Source organism: Gobio gobio (assembly GCF_949357685.1).
Source record: "Gobio gobio genome assembly, chromosome: 23".
Classification (NCBI taxonomy): domain Eukaryota; kingdom Metazoa; phylum Chordata; class Actinopteri; order Cypriniformes; family Gobionidae; genus Gobio; species Gobio gobio.
This window is the reverse complement of record NC_137119.1, coordinates 19,297,233-19,318,002: the sequence shown is the minus strand read 5'-3', so window position 1 is coordinate 19,318,002 and position 20,770 is coordinate 19,297,233. Positions and strand designations below refer to the sequence as shown.

Here is a 20,770-nt window from a genome sequence, read left to right as displayed (position 1 = left end):
TGTTTTAAACACATGAAGAATCTGTGATCTGTAACTATTCAACCCTGACGCTAGTTTTATTTTTTTATTTTTTTTATCTGATTGATGAGAAATATTTTATAAATTAAAGTTTTTCAATAACTAGTAAACAACATTTGATGCTGCATTACTTATTCTGTACTGATTAATAACATAATTTAGGCTAAAATGTAACCATGTTCCTTGCATCCCTAATTTATTATGTTATTTCTAGAAATGCAAATCACTGTTTTAAACCATATTCAGCTTATCACATTTTAGTAAATTGCAAACCTCATACAAACAAAAAAAAACAACAACTAAAAAGAAAACGCCTAAGACGTCATAGAACATTTAGTATTCCTGATACCATTTTCTAAACATTTGTCATTTTCTGACATTTAATATTGTTTTATTTTCTTACTTTATTTTGTAACTCATTTGTGAAAAGTGGCAGTAGTTCTGCATGGTGGAAAATATAGACAAGAAGGTTAACATGTAGAGAGAAAATTATTATGAAAAATGCTATTGAGAGAAGGAGAGAGGAAGTAAGGATCTAGCACCTGTTGGCAAGGGCCCCTCGCTAAGCTTTACATGGGAACGTTAACGTCACCGTCACCTTTTTAGATCTGGGAATGAGGACACACATACAACTCCCACGCACTCAGCATGCAGCGGGGTGTTTTCAATTGACAAGTTTCTAGAGTTGATCACGAGTGTTGAGAGTAATCCAGACTCCATTAAAGTAAACTGCTAAAGTGTCTTTCACTCACGTGAAAGGCTGTGGAATCTGGCCAACAGCTGCTCTCAGACAGACTCTCAAATTCGTTGTCTATAGGGTCATTGTATTGGAGAGCATGGCAGAACTTGGAGAAGAGAACAGGAAAGAATTGCCTGGGGAAGGTAAGGGCTGTGACGCTGATGTAGACGTGATAAAGCATGGTTGCAATGACAGGGTTGAATGTTTGTTGTATGAAACAGGATTTCTCGATTTTCTTGTTGACTTACTTTGAGGTTGTTTGTACAAGTGTGTGTGTGTGTGTGTGTGTAGCTTAACAGTTATAAATAGACCAGATTGCTGTCCTGTGACACTAGGGGTACGGGGGAGGATGGGCTTCAGGACTTCTCAGCCTTACACTCTTACACCTAATATTCAGTAATATTGTTGATTTGATTGCATTGACACTATTGGATGAGAACAAAACTTGAACTGAATTGAGCTGAATGATGACCACTTTTTTTCTGCAGAGCTGCTTTAGAGTTGATTTGACTTTGTTTCTTAATTTTGTTGACTAATTTTGCAAAATCAACACTGTTATTGAACTGAACAAAATCAACACTGAAGTGATTTGAAGTAAATAATGACACTATTGTCTTCTGTAGAGCTGCTTAGCTGTATTGAACTCGTTTCATATTTGATTAACTTTACACAGTTATTTAACTGAACTGAACTGAATCAACACTGATCTGACTTCAGCTGAATAATGACACAATTGACTTTTTAGAGCTGGTTTACAGCAGAATTTAAAGGGTAAATAGCATGCACAGTTTCTGCCAATCTCATGTTAATCTTGAGTACCTGTAGAGTAGTATTGTATCCTTCATATCTCCGAAGAGTCTTTAGTTTTATCAAGACAGATACGCTGTACCGATTCTTTCCGAAAACAGCCGAACTCGTGGAGGAGTGCAGTGGGCGGAGCTAAAGCACACACACACACACCTATGACACACACACACAATAGGGGAGAGCGGGGCACAACCTAACGCTTTTTTGTGTAAATCCACTTGGGGTTCAGAGTATTTATTGTTTCCCACATTAATTACACACATGTCTAGAACAATTATGTGGTTTTGTTTCATTAATACAGTGTATACTTTTTTCTTGATTTACCCCGAAAGAATGGAAGTGAAATGTGACAACATGCCCCGCAGGTGGGGTACACTGTAACATGTGGTGGGGCACAATGTAACATGACCAAATAACAGCTTTAAAATTTTACCTGATATAATCAAAAAAATATACAAGACAAACTAAAATATTTTTTCAACAAAATACAATTATTAACTTTTTAAAATAAAATACTGCCATTTTTTAATCATTAAAAATATAAGCATTTTTGAGTTTGACTACAAACACATCGCTAAATACAGCTATACAGCATAGTTCAAAACATAATAATTTAATTTAATTTAATAATATCTGAACATTAACTCTCAGTCATTATTCACCCTTTTCTCATGGTTTCTCAAAAGACTTCATAAAAGTATAGAATATAATGGTGTATTTCTAATAGGGGCTCATTGTAACGCAGTGTTACAACACACCCCATCTGCACAACTGGGATTTAAATCGCGGCTCGTGTCTTCTGCTGGTTAGATCAGCATTAAAGAACGATCTCAACTTTTAAATAACAGATATAAGATTAATATAATATCAGATTTGTCTTATTTTAAATAAACACAAAAAACAGAGATGAAAACTAAACTTAAGTAAGAAATTGACTTTTGCTATGGTTAAATACATGTTCAATAATATCTTATGGAGATTTTTTAATTTTGGCACAATTTTTTCTCTAAATAATGTTGATATGGCAACTAGTAAATACACTAAGTTTCGTCATTCTGGCATGTGTGGAAAGGGTTAAAAAATGCGCGTAACCCCGCGTTAGGTTGTGCCCCGCGCTCCCCTACATCATTGCAATATCCCTGGATAAACTTTCGATTCACTATATGTTCGCGTTGTTTACATTATCGTGTTGTTTACAAGGTCCTGACTCTCTGTGGTCATTAAAAATCCCAGGATGTCCTTCGATAAAGAGTAGGGGTGTAACCCCGGCATCCTGGCCAAATTTGCCCATTGGCCCCTGTCTATCATGGCCTCCTAATCATCCCCATATATATATATATATATATACGTTTTGTTTCATTAATACAGTTTATTGACAGTTTACAGTTTACAAATATATATATATACGATTGGCTTCATCACTCTGTCTCCTCTCCACCAATCAGCTGGTGTGTGGCAGGCGTTCTGGCACAATATGGCTGCTGTCGCATTGTCCAGGTGGATGCTGCACATTGGTGGTGGATGAGGAGATCCCCCCCCCCCCCCTCCTTCTGTGTAAAGCGCTTTGAGTGCCTAGAAAAGCGCTATATAAATGTAACAAATTATTATTATTAAATTAATTATTAAATGCACTTACGCTTGCCAACAAAACACAGACATTTGATGCAGTTTCACTCACCGCCTGCGGTTTCGACTCATGACCGGGAACAAACAAACACACTTGCAGAACTCGGTTGCTGCTCCAGAAAAACAAACCTCTTCCACTGTTTCCTTAACACTGGGTTATTTGGGAAGCTGAACAAGGTTTCCCTCACAACCAAAAGCACACTTCTTTAGTGAAATTGTTGATTTCGTGGTCTAAAAACAAAATGACAGCGCAGCTGATGGCTTCCGTAACCCGAACGAAGCTCGTTGATGTGCGTGCTCTCGCTCTCGCAAGCATGCGCTCATCCGGGAGAAGTGCCCATACAAGGAATTCCGCCCTTTATGATGTCATACAGGGCCATACTCAGAAAAAAAAAACTTTACGAAACTTATTTGAATCCTGAAGGAGTGTATTTGGCACAAAAATATCATACATCCAACTCGTTTTTTTAAATGTTGGCCATGTTTAGCATGAGAATCCGACTCTTTAACAGTGTAAATAAGTCAGAATGCATGAAATAATGCTACCTTTAATACTGTTTGCATCATTGAATCACTATTTTCCTGATTATCACAGAGAAGTTGCTTTGAAATAATCTGCATTGTATAAACAAAGGTGAGTTGACTTGACAATTTTAGATATTTATTTAGCTTTTGATGGGCTTTTATAGTATGCAACAGGAGCGTGTTGTGAGAGTGAATGTTGGCCTACTGTATCTCACCTTATAGAGAAAACAATGAATCACTTTGGGCCATATCTCAAAATCAGTGTAAGTACCCATTATTGAGAGAAAAATGCCCATGTTAGGTACAAACATCTGTGTGCCAGTTTCACAAAAGAGCGCAATATATCAGAGAGGCAGGTCATTCCCAACAGTAGCTTTGCTGACACAGTCTTTTCTCCTCTGCACTTCTGCAATTCTTTTGGCGGCCATGACTCTGTAAAAACGCTAAACATGACTGAATGTGTTTGTGTTATTTTAGCATTAAATTTTATTCACCTCTAATCTACATTTAACTAGTTCAAATGATATTTTAATGTGCGTGTCTTGTGGGTGTGTGTCACATTTGATATGAGTAAACATTCAGTGCTAGCGTGCTGTGCACAGTTAGCTTTGTTAGGACATGTTTGCTTCTTTCTGCTTTTGGAAACTTTAGCTTTGGGATGATCAACCTGACAGCTTTATGTAATAAAGCACACTGTCCTGTCCTGACAACAGTCCATCTGAGAATCCTCTGTCTGACATCTGTAAAAGTTTATTTAGCCTGTGTGTGTGTGCCTACATGTGCATATTTACGTAACAACCATATGTAAAGATGAGGTCCACAAAAAAACAAACATTCCCTTATATTTCGCTAATCGTTTCATCTCTTTTTTTTCCCCCAGAGCCTCTGAAAGGTAATCTAAAGGTGACTTCAAGCGAAGACGCCGAGCACCTGACTCGTAAACAGCAGGTTGTCTCCACTAACAGCCCTGGTTTCCGCGGCGAGCCCAAATCCACCCGTGCAGGGGCTCCACGCAGACACACTGTGGGCGGAGCGCGCAGCTCGCGGGAGATCCTGGCCATGCAGCCCTCAGATATGGATAAAAAACGAGAGGCCTTTTTGGAACATCTGAAGCAGAAGTACCCACACCACGCCTCTGCCATCATGGGCCATCAAGAAAGACTACGAGAACAGGTGAAGACCACCGTCGATACTATTTGTTGTGGCATTGTCGGCTACAGAAGTCCTGTCTTTGTTCACTAATGTATCGGATCTAGTGATGAAGTAGATGTGTGGAAATAGGTGTATTTAACATCATGAACAATGTTGAATGACAGATGAATGACAGCCCTGGGCTTAATCTCATTTAATAGCCACTTATGCAATACTCTCAACAGAAAATTTAAGGCTTATGAAACACCAACTCAAAAATGACATGCGTTTAGTTATAATCAAGTAAAAGTTTGAGCCACTTCATTAGGTACACCTTGCTAGTACCAGGCGGACGCCCTTTTGCCTTCAGAACTGCCTTAATTCTTTGTGGCATTGATTCAACATGGTGCTGGAAACATTCCTTTTGGTCCATATTGATATGATAGCATGACTCATTTTTTTTGTCAGCTGTCAGCAATCTCCCTTTCCCTTTCCAGTATAGTGAACTCATTGTCATGTTCACAAAACCAGTTTGAGAGGATTTGAGCTTTGTTATTCTGCTGGAAGTATAGCCATCAGAAGATGGGTACACTGTGTTTATAAAGGGATGGACTTGGTCAGCAACAATACTCAGGCTGTGGTGTTTAAACAATGCTCAATTGGTACTAAGGGGCCCAAAGTGTGCCAATAAAACATCCCCCACACCATTACACCACCAGCATCAGCCTGAACCATTGATACAAGACAGGATGGGTCCATCCTTTCATGTTATTTACACCAAATTCTGACTCTGCCATTTGAACGTCACAGCAGAAATTGAGACTCATCAGACCAGGCAACGTTTTTCCAACCTTCTATTGTCCAATTTTGGTGAGCCTGTGCGAATTGTAGCCTCAGTTTCCTGTTCTTAGCAGACAGGAGTGGCACCTGGTGTGGTCCTCTGCTGCTGTAGGCCATCTGCTTCAAGGTTGGATGTGTTGTGTTCAGAGATGCTCTTCTGCAGACCTCGGTTGTAACAAGTGCTTATTTAAGTTACTGTTGCCTTTCTATCAGCTTGAACCATTGTCCTTTGACCTCTGGCATCAACAAGGCTTTTTCACCCACAGAACTGCCACACACTGGATATTTTCTCTTTTTCGGACCATTCTCTGTATACCCTGTAGATGGTTGTGTGTGAAAATCCCAGTAGATCAGCAGTTTCTGAAATAATCTGACCAGTTTATCTGGCACCAACAACCATGCAACATTCAAAGTCACTTAAAAAACGTTTCTTCCCCATTCTGATGCTCTGTTTGAACTTCTCGATCATATCTATATTCCTAAATGCATTGAGTTCCTGGCATGTGATTGGCTGATAAGATATTTGCGTTAACATGCAGTTGAACAGGTTTACAGAATAAAGTGGCCGGTGAGTGTATACATCTGTGAATATCAGATTTAATAGGGTCTGTGCTAACTGGAAAAACGTTTTCTGCGAGCAGGTTTTTTCTCTGGTCATGTGTTGTTGAATTCACTCACTGCCATTACTTTGTCCTGCTGATGGTCATAAATATGGCGTATGAATGGAAAAATCACATGACTGAAATATTTTACTATGAACAAACTGTGTAAACAGTGCACGTGCAAAACAAATATGGCGTGTTGCAATACCAGGAAAAGAAAGTAAAAATTTTCATTCAACAGTGGCTGAATGATTTAAGGCAACAGCACTTGTATTACCTGCAGGTAGAAGCTGGAAGAAACATTAAAGGTGGTTATATATTTTTCACTGAATGGTTGCAATGATTACACCAGGCATTCTCAACCCTGGTCCCAGGTTGGAGCTAAACTCTGTAGGACAGTGGGCCTCAAGGACCAGGGTTGAGAACCCCTGCACTAAATCATACAAAATCAGAGTAAAAGTGACTAAACTTATCTCATTGTTGTAACAGTGTCTTCCGTGTGTATATGTGTGTTATCTACCAGACTTCCATGGGTCATGATGGCTGTAAATATCTTATAGAGGCCATACAGTGAAGACAACTTTTTATCTGGTCTACTTTCTCAAAAAAAAACCTCCAGGGAACAATTTACATTTTGAGTGATATTAGCAGTTTCCGGAGCGCATATATGCAATATGACGGTATATTCAGTGTATAAATATGGCATACAGGTATTGCTGTCCTTACGCTGCACATTCTTCAGTTCTGATAAATAGTTTGCTTTCTCAGCACAACCAACAAAACTCTAAAGTCACAGAGTACTTACAAAGGGTTGTAAATAGATTGACCTCTCATTCCGAACAGGTGGAGGTTTGTTTTATATATCACACTGACACATTTTTGCTGTCAGGTCCTGCCCTTAAATTTCCATTTTCTGTTCGATTTCACATTCAAGTCAGATTGTTTAAAAAAAGTGACAAAGAAAAGTTTAGCACTGACCAAATGTTTCTGGTTTTACATAACAAACGTTTATTTTATGGCACAACATTATTGGAAATATCATTTTGTGATATGAAGATTGCTTTAAAACAACACGCCTTCTGTAAAATGCACTCTTTCGCTCGCTTTTCACTCATTTTACCCATACTCATCCACTCAGTGGGTCTGTGGAATGTTATTTGGATTGCCCCAGGGGGTATTAAAGAGAAAAGGCGGGGGCAGGGACCGAACGCCTTCCCACAGCGGGTGAGTGAGGGAGTGTTGCGTGTGTTTACTCTGGTTGAAAACAAAAGGCTCCTCACCTGCTCTTAAAGACCTACACAGCAGAACAATGGAGGTGATTGACAGCTTCTCAAGAATGAGAGTGCTTGGCTGCAGAGTGTGAGTACGTGTGCGAGTTTGTAACAGTGTGGGCGGATATGCACAGAGAGAGAGAGAGAGAGAGAGAGAGAGGGAGAAAGGAATTTTGATTGGTTTAGTGCCCAGTCACCCATACACTTGACCAACCGTATCTTATTTGTATAGTCAATCATTTGCTTTTACAATACTTCACACAGACCTATTACTATAAAATAATTGCACAGACATTATAAAAGCACATTTTAAAGGTGGGGATTGTAACTAAGTATTTGAGCTGTTCAGTGCTGCATTAATCAGGTCATGATGCATTGTGTGTCATATGAGCTGTTCTGAATGTTTCTGTCTTTATTTTGTATGGGCGTTCTGACACATTGCTGACCATTGAACAATATCAGCAGGGATGTGCCGAATCGAACAACAACACAAGGAGTTTAAGCATGTTTAGTTGCGTAAGCCTTCACCTGTCCTCCACCTCACACTTAATCAAAAGAAGGAGAGCCTGGAGAGTGTTGCATCACATTTTGTTTAAACATGATCATCTGTAGTATTTCAGTGTTTTGTTTTTTTTGTGTGTGTTTTTTTTTTCCAGTAATGTCAAGTTCAAAGACTGTTGTTGTTACCACTAAATGGGTAACACTAATAGAAAAAAATGATGTTTTAAATGTATTATGGTAATCAGATTTACTTGTTCAAAAATAGTTGTCCTATTTGTGTGATGATCCGCCAGGTATTTTGGGTGGAGAGTTATAGGGATTTGAAGTCGCCATAGTAATGTGTGATGTAAGAACAGGCTTGGCTCAGTTTACAAGAAGGTGAGCGCGCATAGAGCTGCTGTGGCAAAGCGCGGAGAGGAGGGGCGCGCGACACACACACACAGACACACACACACTCTCAAACACTCGCTCTCGGGCACTACATTGCATGAACTGTACTGACTCCGGGAATAGAGACTAAAAGGACATGGCATACTAGTATTCAAACTTCCTCCAAATCATGGGAATACTGAGAATGAGTCGCAACTGAGGACGATTGTTTGAACCTGTCTGTATATTGTGAACTAAGGTATTGTAACAATTCCTCATACTTTTTAAAACTTGCAGACCATTTTTATAAACTCACTGCATTCGCCAGCAAGCACGCTGATGATCGCGCGATCGTGCGCGCAAACTTCTGAACGCGGTGCGTTCTGTTGGAGATGACGCGGGCATGTTTGCTTTTTCTGTATGTTACTGTTGCAGTAAGTAACCCGATATGCGATTCATTCTGGAGTGTGACACGGCTATAAAGATGCGGACGAGAATGACGACAATAGGGATCTGCTGCTCTCAACCAGGTGTGCGTTTGGAATGGGTCGTGGGAGGCTTGTAACTTCTTAGCCATCGTTTTGGGTGTTTAATGTATTTCGTTGACTGTTCCATCATGCCCGTTTCAGATTTTAAACAGTGAGAGACTTCTTGAGATGGGGTTCTGTGTTTTTCCTGGTCTTGGCTGCATGGGAAGAAATGAAGTGGGAAGCCCTGGCTTTTTGGGTTTGTTGTTGGCTTGTGCTGTTTACAGTTTACAGTAGTAGTTTGTAGGGCAGATTCAATTGGCTGGGTCCGAGGCGCGAATAAAGGAACGGGGGCGGGGCTTCTGAACGCAGAACGTTCTTATTTGGTTCCCAATGTCTCCCAACTATAAACTATGGATAGGGGAACGTTCTGAAAAGCCAACTTATAGAGCTGGTCATGTGGTTAAGTATAAAAGGTAGGGTAGGCAATTTCGGAGCGGCTAGCAATAGCAAGCTAGCTTTGAAAGCATGAGATCCCACCCTCCCTTCAGAGCGTCTCCAAAGCCACACCTTCAAAATACAAAAGCACTCAAAGCACATAACATTAGAATGATAATGAACGTAAACAACTTACAGAGCTCGGAGTTGTGCCACCTGACTGCTGCAGATTCATTTCGCCGTTGATAGTGTTGACACAATTATGGTTAATTGGTAATTATATGGGAATTATTGGTTATGACATGGCGTGAACACAGCATACGCTTGTTGTTTTGGTTCGGGAGGAACTGTAAAAGGCGGCTGCTGTTTGTTCTTGGTGCTTGGTGGCTGTCTGTCTGCAACTGCAGTGCATAGCCTTACGGAACGCGCTGATGATGTGTGATGTCTGCGCGAACAGGGTGCGTGGAGTTATGGAAATACAAATGTTGACAGTCAGGTAGGACATTGTATCACTGCATTCGGACCAAATGCAATGATTGGAAGAACATTTTTTGGTCCTGAGACTTCCACAGATATGTACGTTTAATATTTAGACCACTTCTATTATTGATTGCTATCAGGATGTGAAGAGAGTGTAACAAAAAGCAGTATAACAAAAAGTGTTTATAAAACAAATTGCCTACCCTACCTTTAATTTACAAATCATGCACCAGGGACTGCACAAAATCATATCAGCCCTATCATAGACCCGGCGTAATGCGACACCAGGTGCAACGCAAGTGTTTTTGCCCGACTTAGTTATTATTTTCACATTCAGCGTCACGTTGTTTAAATAGCAAATGCACTCGCGCTCATCTGTTTGGGCGTGCTGGTCTGAAAATGAGGTGTGTTCAGGCGCATTGTTGGCATGTTGCTATTTTGAGACAACTGAAAACGACTGTGCCATTGACCAACAAAAACCTGGTCTAAAGTCAATAGCGCAGTATTTTTTTAGTTATTTAAAGGGCGCGTTAGTAATGTGCGCCTATAGGTGGGTGCACAACCCGCATACACTCTGCTTGTTACACACACAGGGACATGCAGCAGCACACAAACATTATATTAAAAATAAAAGATTTCTCTCTGGAGAAGCGTTCAGTCTTTCCGCTGGCAAATTCTGCCATGTTAATATCAATCCGCCATGGTGCAAGCGCAACTGGCTTTAAAAGGGAATGGGAGATGAGACTCTGATTGGTTTTTTGCACGTTATGCCCAAAACATACCCATGACTCATTAAGAGACTAGGTACAACCCTTTTGGACCATGCGCCTGGCGCACCAACGTTGGAAAAATGAAGCAAAAATGGATTTGGACACGCCCTAAGTGCACCTGCACCATTAAATTTAGGGCCCTAAGTCTTTATTAATCAATAATCTGCCCCTTTGATAATAATTTGTCTGAATAAATTAATAAAAGTTGTTGATGTTTTACTGCCGCTAGGGTTCATTCCAACTGGAAACTGCTGTGAATTTTATGCAAATTTTTGGAGCTTTGCAAAAAAAAAAATTTGTTTATTTTTCCAGTGCGCCCATGTTGGTTAACTGAGGTATTACAACAATTTACCAAATTTTTTAGGTGACCTAACAAAACATATGTGTATAGCCCTTTAGACCATCAATAGTGCTGTAAAGAAGCTGTCACCATTTTGCTTTCAAATGAAATGAGCCATGATGCAGTCTATTAAAAAGCCGCTTGGACCTGTTTGGAAAGCTTCACTAAGACTTCTTCCTATTGCAGATTTTGACCGCTAATGCAATGACTGTGTCAGGGCTGTGCATTCTGGGTGGAAACTAGGCTTGCTGTCAGACATTAGGCTGATTAGTGTAAGTGTAAGATTAATCTCTACATTCTTTAGAAAGAAGAACGTTCTCCTAATTAGTGGTTGAATGAGACACTATTGTTTATGTTCGAAACACTCATTAATTATACTGCATAATCATTTTTACCAATTATACTGTATTATTGAGTGTTGAGTGTCAGAAACATTTAAGAGAAGCACAACATTAGCACAGTTTTCTTGTTGAGGGTGCAATCCTGGTCTGAGGCCAGCTTCTTCACCGCAGTTTTACTTAGTGCAACAACCCCGACTGGTCACAGATCAACGGCTTGGCACCTTCCCAGTTCTCCATCATTGCCGTTGTCTGCAGAGAGCAGACATGATTGAATTGCTATATTAAAATGTTCAGTTGTGGGTCATTCCGGGGTCATGAGCTCACACTGGAGATGCTGTCAGTTCAAATCTTGAGTGCAGTTTCAGTTTTGCATGTTTGGCTGCTCCAGTCCCATGAATGGTCCAATTTCACAGGGCCATGCAAATACTATGGCAGCTGCTCTGATGGGGATTTGATGCTCATTTAAGCATGATGTGCAGAGGAGCCGGCCTGCTATGCACTGTTATGGTGGGTGAGAGGTACTTCTATTATGTAGAAATCACTGTAAAAAATAAGAACAATGGGGTGTCTTCTTGATTTTTTTTCTTTGCACAAAACATTTAAGAGTAAGTAAACATCCATTTGTTAAAAAAAAACAAGCTTTGTATCTTTGGCCCTGTTTACATTTGATATTAACATCTGTCTCTGGTGACTCACAAATGTTGATGACATCAGGCAGGTCGGAGATGTTCAGTGAAGTTTTCTGAATGGACAAATAAAGTCTGGAACCCATACTTTTGTGCAGTGGGTGCTTAAAGCCACAATATGTAATATTTCGCCGCTAGAGGTCGCTTATTCAAAACAAAGGCGTAGCTTGATGACGCCTTGATTTCACGGAGCTTTTATAATGCCGTAGATGACAGCTTCTTCCGCTCATGCGCATGTGGGGTAACACAGCGGCGTTTTATCATATTAGATAACATTTTTGAGTATGTGTTGAACGTTATGTTATAATCCTACTCTGTGCGTTCGCTCTGCGGCTACTATGAGACACTTGTTGCACACTGCAGTAAGTTAGATCGATATTAGGCATGGTAAAACGTGGTACTCGCAGTAAATCAAGAAAACCAGATTTAAACAATGACCGTCGATGAATGTATCCAAACAGTTGCTCACCTGTCTAACAAAACACATAATATATTAAAGTGTCTTTGGTGTTTCCATGGTTTCCACGGAAATCGAGGGTAAACACGGGTATGATGTCATTGACAGGCGAGGGACGGACACGGTCTGTGTCCTGGTTAAAATGGCTTATTTCTCTGGATTTAAAAGTTATTGGAAACATTTGGGATAATGTAAGTACACAAGTCAACAAAATATATAACATTGTTCTAGTGTTTTTTTTTGGGATATTTTAATCCAAAAAATCTTACATATCGTGCCTTTAATTCACAGTATATGCAGTATATCAGGGGTGGCGAACTCCGGTCCTGGAGAGCCTCAGTCCGGCAGAGTTCAACTCTAACCCTGATAAAGCTCACCTGCCTGTAGCTTCCTAGTAACCCTTCAGACCTTGATTAACTTGTTCAGGTGTGTTTGATTAGGGTTAAAGAAAAGTGCAGGACTGTGGCTCTCCAGGACCGGAGTTCGCCACCCTGGCAAGTATATGGAAATAGGTATAATATATCACACAAAAAAAATGGTGCTGTATGGTGCTAAAAGTGGTTATTGGCTCGTAATCATAGGGGAACCACTTTTGGTGCTATATAGCACCATATCTTAACAGGTTCTGTATATGGTAGCGGTGCTATATAGCACCTTAGTCAAGAACCGCTGAAGCACCAAGATTTGGTGCTATACAGCACTTAAAGTGGTTCCCCTATGATTACGAGCTAAAGAACCACTTTTAGTGCTATATAGCACCATTTTTTTTTTTGAGTGTAGGTAAGATGCTTTTGGAAGAATTCTCTTATGCTCAAAGCGGCTGCATTTATTTAATCAAAATACAGAAATGAATTTGTAATGTAATTTAAAAGAACTGCTTTAATATATTTTAAAAGTTATTTATTTGAATTGTCAGCTTGATACTCCAATCTTCAGTGTCACATGATCCTTAAAAAATCATTCTAATATGCTAATTTGGTGCTCAAGAAATGATTTTTTTTGTTTTGTTGCGGAAAGCATATATTTTTTCAGTATTCTTTATTAAATAGAAGGTTTAACTGCATTTATTTAAAATAAAATGATTTGTAATTTATGTCTTTACTGTGACTTTTGATCAATTTAGTGTGTCCTTGTATAAGTGAAAAAGTTTTTTTTGAGAATGTGTAAAATGGTAACCCCATTGAGAAGGTGTGAGTGATGAGTTTTCTCAGGTTTCGTCTTAATAGACAGAAGTATTTTTTTTCCAGCATATACAGCATACCTCAGTGATTGACTCATTCTGTTACTATTTGTTTCCTCTTGTCTCTTTTTCTCTGTTGTTCCTCTCTCTCTCTCTCTCTCACCCTCCTTACCATGTCATCTGAAAGATATAATTTCCTCTTTCTTCCTGTTTTTGAGTCATTCTGTGCGTGTATCTGTGTGTTTTTCATATGCGAGTGTGTGGCAGTGTCCTGTAATGAGAGGGGTGATCCTCTCTGAGGTATTGGTTGACCAGCCCCTTTCTTTATGGATCAGGCCAAAGACCAAGATGAGGACCAGAGTTTAAGTTTGCTGAGTGAAGCCAGTTTGGTTAAAGTTGTAGTTTGATGTTTGAGTTTGGGACCAGTGAGATATATTTGTTGGAAATAAATGAATACGTTCATTCAGTAAGGATGCATTAAAGTGATCAAAAGTTAGAAATGTATAATGTTACAAAAGATTTGAAATAAATTCTGTTCTTTTAACTTGTGAAGAAAAAAAGTATCACAGTTTACAACAAATCAGCATATAAGGGTGATTTCTGAAGGATCATGTGGCACTGAAGACTGGAGCAAAGGCTGCTGAAAAGTATATATAAAATATATTACAATAGAAAACAGTTTAAATTGTAATAATATTTCACAATACAACTACTGTATTTTGATCAAATAAATGCTGCCTTTGTGAGCACAAGAGACTTCTTTCAAAAACGACTCCAAACTTTTAGTGTATATTAAAGGGTCATGTTTGAGTTCTAAAATGACACAGTATAACCTTTTCTACAGAAAAATTATTTCTCACAGTTATACTACAACACACACTCTCAAGGTTAATGATGTGTCAGCACATTCCTTCCTTTTCCATTTAGACTCTTTCTCTCCTTTTTCTGATGTAGTTCAAACCACCAAGGTTAGCAGAAATAGTGGGAAAACAGCCCATTTTCCAGTCAGACCATGAAATTGCTGATGATTACATTATACTTCTTGAATGAAGCTGACACAGAAAATGTCAGTGTTATTAAAATAGCTAGTATCATTCTATTTCTATCAGTGTGTCTACACCTGGTCACTTCATGCGATCGATAGCTATCCGATCATGAAAAGACCAGCTGTAAATGCCCTCCAAACCGCTTTGAGAAGGATTTAAATCCGGATTTTAATATTTTTAAATCCCAAAATATAAAAAAATAAACATGTGAGAGTGTGTTATATGACGTTATAGCCAGATATGGTGGTGCTACTGCAACACACATTGCTGCAGATGCGTGGCTGAGTATCTCTTCAACAAGCCAACGCACAAAATGTCGCAAATGAACTGAAAGTAATTCGCAGCCGCTGTCTCTCCTATTAGGTCCTTGATCTTGAAATTAGCTTCTTTTGTTGACGTGAACGTCATTAAATTTGTATATATCACGAGAATTGATTTATATACGTTTTTTGGAAGCATATTCATGTGGGCAAAGTGTAAATGGAACAGTTTTAACAAGTTAGATAGTATATCCAATCAACAAAAACACATGACCAGGCCCTATTTGTCATTGTCGGTTCAAACTCAGTGTCTGAGTGTGGTTACTTTAGCTCTTTGATTGACACAACAGGACAATGGAAGTTTAACCCTCCAGACAGGGATGTAATGTCTAGAGACGGTTCAGGGTTATGGAGGTTAAGATTGTGAAGAGGGGTCAAGATGCAATCAGTTAGTTACTATATTAAAGGGATAGTTCACCCAAAAATGAAAATTCTGTCATCATTTACTCACCCTCAAGTTGTTCCAAATCTGTATACATTTCTTTGTTCTGCTGTACACAAAGGAAGATATTTGGAAGAATGTTTGTAACCAAGCAGATCTCGGCCAAAAAAAGGAAAAAAATACTATGGTAGTCAATGGGGGACGAGATTCGGATGACAGAATTTTCTTTTTTGGGTGAACTATCCCTTTAAAGTCCTTATATCTAGGCTCAGAGTGGGATCTTTTAGCATTTAGCATTTTCTACACTCAATCTCTGTAGTAAAATGTATAAAATGAATAGAGTACTGCAGTCTTATTGGCAGCTGATGCATTACATATTTTTTTATGGTTTTATGCATCTAACTTGGAGCATCATTACAGTGTAATTACACAAAAAGTACTAAGTATTATTAATTAACTACATACTTAAAGGGTTATGATTACTTGATAAGCAAAACTGAATATAATATTCAAACTCTGTAAGTTGTTTCAAGTTATGCAAGAAACAAAAATTGCCAGTGAGGTATAAATCTAATTGAAAAATTTAAATTCTGAATATGTACTGAAATAAAATGTATCATCTTAATATCTTCTCTTGTAAATGTATATTATTTCGATATTTGTACCGGAAAATAAGACAAAAAATACTGATTAATACAATTATTTTTTGTGTGCTACATGCAATCCAGCTATAGTTTATATTTTTGTTCTAAGAAGGATAAATTTGAACAACTTTTGCACCATCAGTGACAGACACACAGACACCGCAGCTAGAAATTCCTCTGTATTATATGAAAGATGTACCTGCAGAGTCAGCAAACATGCCCAAACCCATCTGAGAGTGTGTGTGTGTGTGTGATATTTTCCTGCCAAGATGTCAGTGCTGATGTGATGGATTGCTCAGATGTTTATCAACACACACACACATGCACACACACCTCCTGAACATCTGTGTACCACCTTTGCGTGCGGACGAGACCTCAAGCACCGGCGTGGTGAAAGCCTGTCACAGGACTTTGTGAGAGGAAAAAACAGAGAGTCGCCATCTGGTTCTGTTTGGCCCAGACAGACTGTAACCTCACCCTCATATGTTCCTGCGCTGCCCTATCCCCTCAGAAAAGAGAGAGCGAGAAGAACCGGCATAAAAGGAAAAGGAAAATGGCCTTTATACCTTTCACCAGACCCAAACAAGAACAGATGGACAACTTTTCCAGATGCTCTTGATTCAACAGGATTTAGATACAGTATCTGCAGGCCTGCTGTGTGTGCAAGCGATAGAGAGCAAACTGTAGGCCTGTTATTGCTTTACTGATAAGATTATGTGTCTGGTTTAGGAAAGAAAATATTTGGATTGTTAGATGAGGTGGTTTGAGTTGCTGGTGGTTGATTGGATTGCTCTCCATACACAGTCTTTTCATGATGGGATAGCTGAACTTTAGAACATGTAACTTTTTAAAGATTAAATTATCCCATATTTGTAAGATTGAAGTGACTGGAGGTCATTCATTTTTGGTGGAATTCGGTGTTTGAGGTGACTGAATAAAGTTTAATTTTATGCAAATGTCCTGATGCATTGACTACCAATGGGAGTGCAGATAGAGCTGACGAGATCCACCTTCTAATTGGTTGGATACTACAGTTGTGTAGAAACTAGCAACTAGTGGGACAAAACCTTGATACATCTAATGATTTATTCACTGTTAGTAACACTGTAGTTATAAACACACCATGATTGGATATTTCAGGGGCTATGTCTGCACTGAGGTCAGTTCAACTTGTTCTTTCTAGTAGACTAAACCAGCACTGAGAGTCTAGTGTGTTTAAGTGTGTATACTGCATGAATGTGTGTGTTGTATAAGAAAAAAGAGCTCTTTGTTTTTGCTCCTCCAAAACGTCTCACACACAACGAGTTAATGCAGACTTCTATAGTCTTCTTGTTTCTTATACACTATCATTCAAAAGAGTTTTTTTTAAAGAAATAAATACTTTTATTCAGCAAGGATACATTAAATGGATCAAAAGTGACAGCAAAAACATGTTTAATGTTACAAAAGATCTCTTTTTCAAATAAATGCTGTTCTTTCGATCTTCATGGTATCACTGTTTCCCAAAAAATATTAAGCAGCACAACTGTTTTCAATATGAATGATGTATGGAATGATGCTGAAAATTCAGCTTTGCCATCACATTACATTTGAATGATATTTTAAAATATATTAAAATAGAAATAACTCTTTTGAAATAAAAGAGTTCAATTAACTAGCTCTACTTTTTACAGCACAAATCTCCAGAACACTTTTTTAAACAAAACAGAAAATGGGCCATTCGGACGTCGTCACAATGTTGACGACACGGCCGTGAGTGCATTAACATATGACTGCACATATTTACATATAAACAACCTTTAAGTATCCAGCAACTTGCCATTGTTACACATACCGTTTCACATACGAAAGGTAGCCAAGCATAACACGTGATTTGCATATAGAAGGTATTTAAGGCTATAGTGAAACATTTTAAAGGTACAGTACACAAAAAAAAAAAAAGGTTCTATATTGCACCAAAAATGGTTCTTGGCTCGTAATCATAGGGGAACCTTTTTTAGTGCTATATAGCACCAATTTTGGTGCTTCAGTGGTTCTTCAGCGGTTCTTCAGAGGTTCTTCAGCGGTTCTTCAGAGGTTCTTCACCGGTTCTTTGACTAAGGTGCTATATAGCACCTCTGAAGAACCGCTGAAGAACCACTGAAGCACCAAAATTGGTGCTATATAGCACTAAAAAAGGTTCCCCTATGATTACGAGCCTTTTTTTTTACAGTGTAGCAAAAAGGACCAACGAGAGGGTTTAAGTGGTTATGTAGAACTTAAACATGATTGATGATGGTGCAAGAAACCTTAACTAACATTATAAGTGCACCGTAGGAAAGAAACTTCAAGGAAAAGTAAAATACGCCCCTGGTTTTGTTTTTGAGTGTGTTGTCTGTGGTGGCAGGAGATCATGGATTCCAATGCCTCTTGTGTGTGCGAGAGTGTTTTTGTCCATAATGAGTATAGCTGATGTCACAATACTCTTTCAGAGGGGGGAATCCCAGCATAACTGAAGTATCGTGCTCAGAAAAAGGGTAAAACTACTGGCTGAGCCAGAATAATTCAGCTTTAAAATCATCCCTGTATATCCCTTCACATCCGCTACTAAAAACAGGGCCTGGTTAACTTTGGTCTGAAAAAATCTTAGACTAATTGTGGTATATGGTGCGGTTATCACTTTTTATTGACGTTCTTTCTTGTCTCTCATGACAAGCCTTATTGGCTTGACTATAAAGACTCTGCGATATTGCCAAAGCAATATTCAAGTACATGCATGGTACAGGTGCAATACTTCTTATCTCTGTTTGTATCTTTATCATTTTTGCCAACACACACAAACCTTCATTTTATTCTTACAGCTGCAGATATGAATGTTACTCACTATTTCGTTAACCACAATTTCCACATTGATAACCTGAATTGAATTAAAGGGATAGTTCACCAAAAAAGGAAATGTTTATGTTTATCTGCTTACCCCCAGGGCATCCAAGATGTAGGTGTCTTTGTTTCTTCAGTAGAACACAAATGAAGATTTTTAACTCCAACCGTTGCAGTGTAATAGTCATATAATGCATGTCAATGGGGATATTTTAGAGTATGAGAGCTATGAGAGTGAAAACACATAGACATACAAATCCTTATTGAACCATGCGGCTCGTGGCGACACATTGATGTCTTAAGACACGAAACGATCGGTTTCTTCGAGAAACCGAACAGTATTTATGTTATTTTTTTACCTCTTATCAGACGAATGTCATCTAGTTTTCCCAACGCCATAACTTCCGGCGAATAAGGTCAAAATACTAGCCTGATCAAAGATATATATACGTAGATGCCTCATTCGAACGATCCGCGCAGGCACTAATGAGGAATCTATGTATATATCTATGATTGCGCCGGTATTTTGCATGTATTTTGACCTTATTCGTCGGAAGTGATGGCGCGGGGACGGCTGATGCAGAGCCATAGAAAAAAATGAAATACATTTTAAATATGGATATTTTTCTTACACAAACGCATCGATTCGCTTCAGAAGGCCTTTGTTAACACCCCGGAGCCGCGTGGAGCACGTTATTTGACGGACAGATGCATTTTTTATGGACTTCAAGAACAGAGCAACTATTACTGCTATTCTAATGCTTGGATTAGCCAGAACATTTTTAATATAACTCAGATTTTATTCATCTGAAAGTAGAATGTCATATACACCTCGGATGACTTGAGGGTGAGTAAATCATGGGCTAATTTTCATTTTTGGGTGAACTATCCCTTTAAAGATAAGTGAGTTATCATAACTATCATTCACATGTTCCTTTGTAAATACTGAAACCTGTTTGACCAAACCACTTCTGGATCGGTAGTTTATGCAGTGCTGTGTTTGTTCCGGTATCTTACTGTATTCATTAGAGCAGACACACTCTTATCGTGACATCTACCGGGTGGAATACACACATACTTACAGACCTACTAACAAACACACGTTAGTTATGCAATATAAGGGATAGCTTGTGTATCTGTGTTTTTGTATGTTTGGGAGGGTAAGTTCAGTTTTCTGTTTCAGTTATTACTATAGTTTCTCATTGTTTGATTATCATTTGCACCTGTTGTTCATTTCATTGATTAGTTTGGTCTGTGTATTAACTCTGTGTTTCGTTCAGTTTATGTTCAGTTCACATTACGTTTCATGCCAAGTTTATAGCGGTTGTTCTGTTTCCTTCTTCTGAGTATTTTGAGTTCTGTTTAATAAATCTTGATACTGCTGTGAATAGATCATTTTCTCACCTTTATTGCAACCGTTTGCGGTGACATGCAACTGCTATTGAGGACAATAGGAATGTTAACGGCTTGCTGTGGGCAATATTAGCTCTAAAAATATGAACAAATACATATTTCTAAAATCAATTGGCAGCATTCTATTAACACTGCCATACTTTATTTTATTGTTCTATTTTTAACATTATGATTTTTCAATCATAGCATTTTATTGTACTGTTTTTAACATATATGAATATTTGATAAATTTACTATATTTTAGTGTGATTATTTGATCGAATACTATTTTTAACATTTTGATTATTCAGTCGTACTATTTTATTGTACTATTTAACATATTTTGATTATTTTATATTTTTTATTATAATATTTGTAGAGTTCTATGATAATTTTATCATACTATTTTTTCCAGTATGATTATTCTGTCATACTATTTTATTGTACTACTTTTAACATACTATGATGAATTTAATATTTTAGTGTGATTGTTTGATCGTATACTATTTTTAACATTATGATTATTCAATTGTATTATT

The 20,770-nt window shown here is 38.4% G+C and overlaps 1 protein-coding gene across 5 annotated transcripts in view; it reads left to right on the top strand.

Annotated features, from left to right (window-relative positions):
• kiaa1217 (KIAA1217 ortholog) overlaps positions 1 to 20,770 on the top strand; it is a 194,197-nt gene that overhangs the window by 114,900 nt on the left and 58,527 nt on the right. For 4 of the 5 annotated variants that reach the window (XM_079805500.1, XM_079805501.1, XM_079805499.1 and 1 more), the window contains exon 2: positions 4,596 to 4,888. In XM_079805500.1, coding sequence (XP_079661626.1) covers positions 4,596 to 4,888 — 293 coding nt within the window. Of the gene's footprint in view, positions 1 to 709; positions 901 to 4,595; positions 4,889 to 20,770 lie in introns of those variants that run through there. The other variant, XM_079805498.1, reaches the window with a different exon arrangement.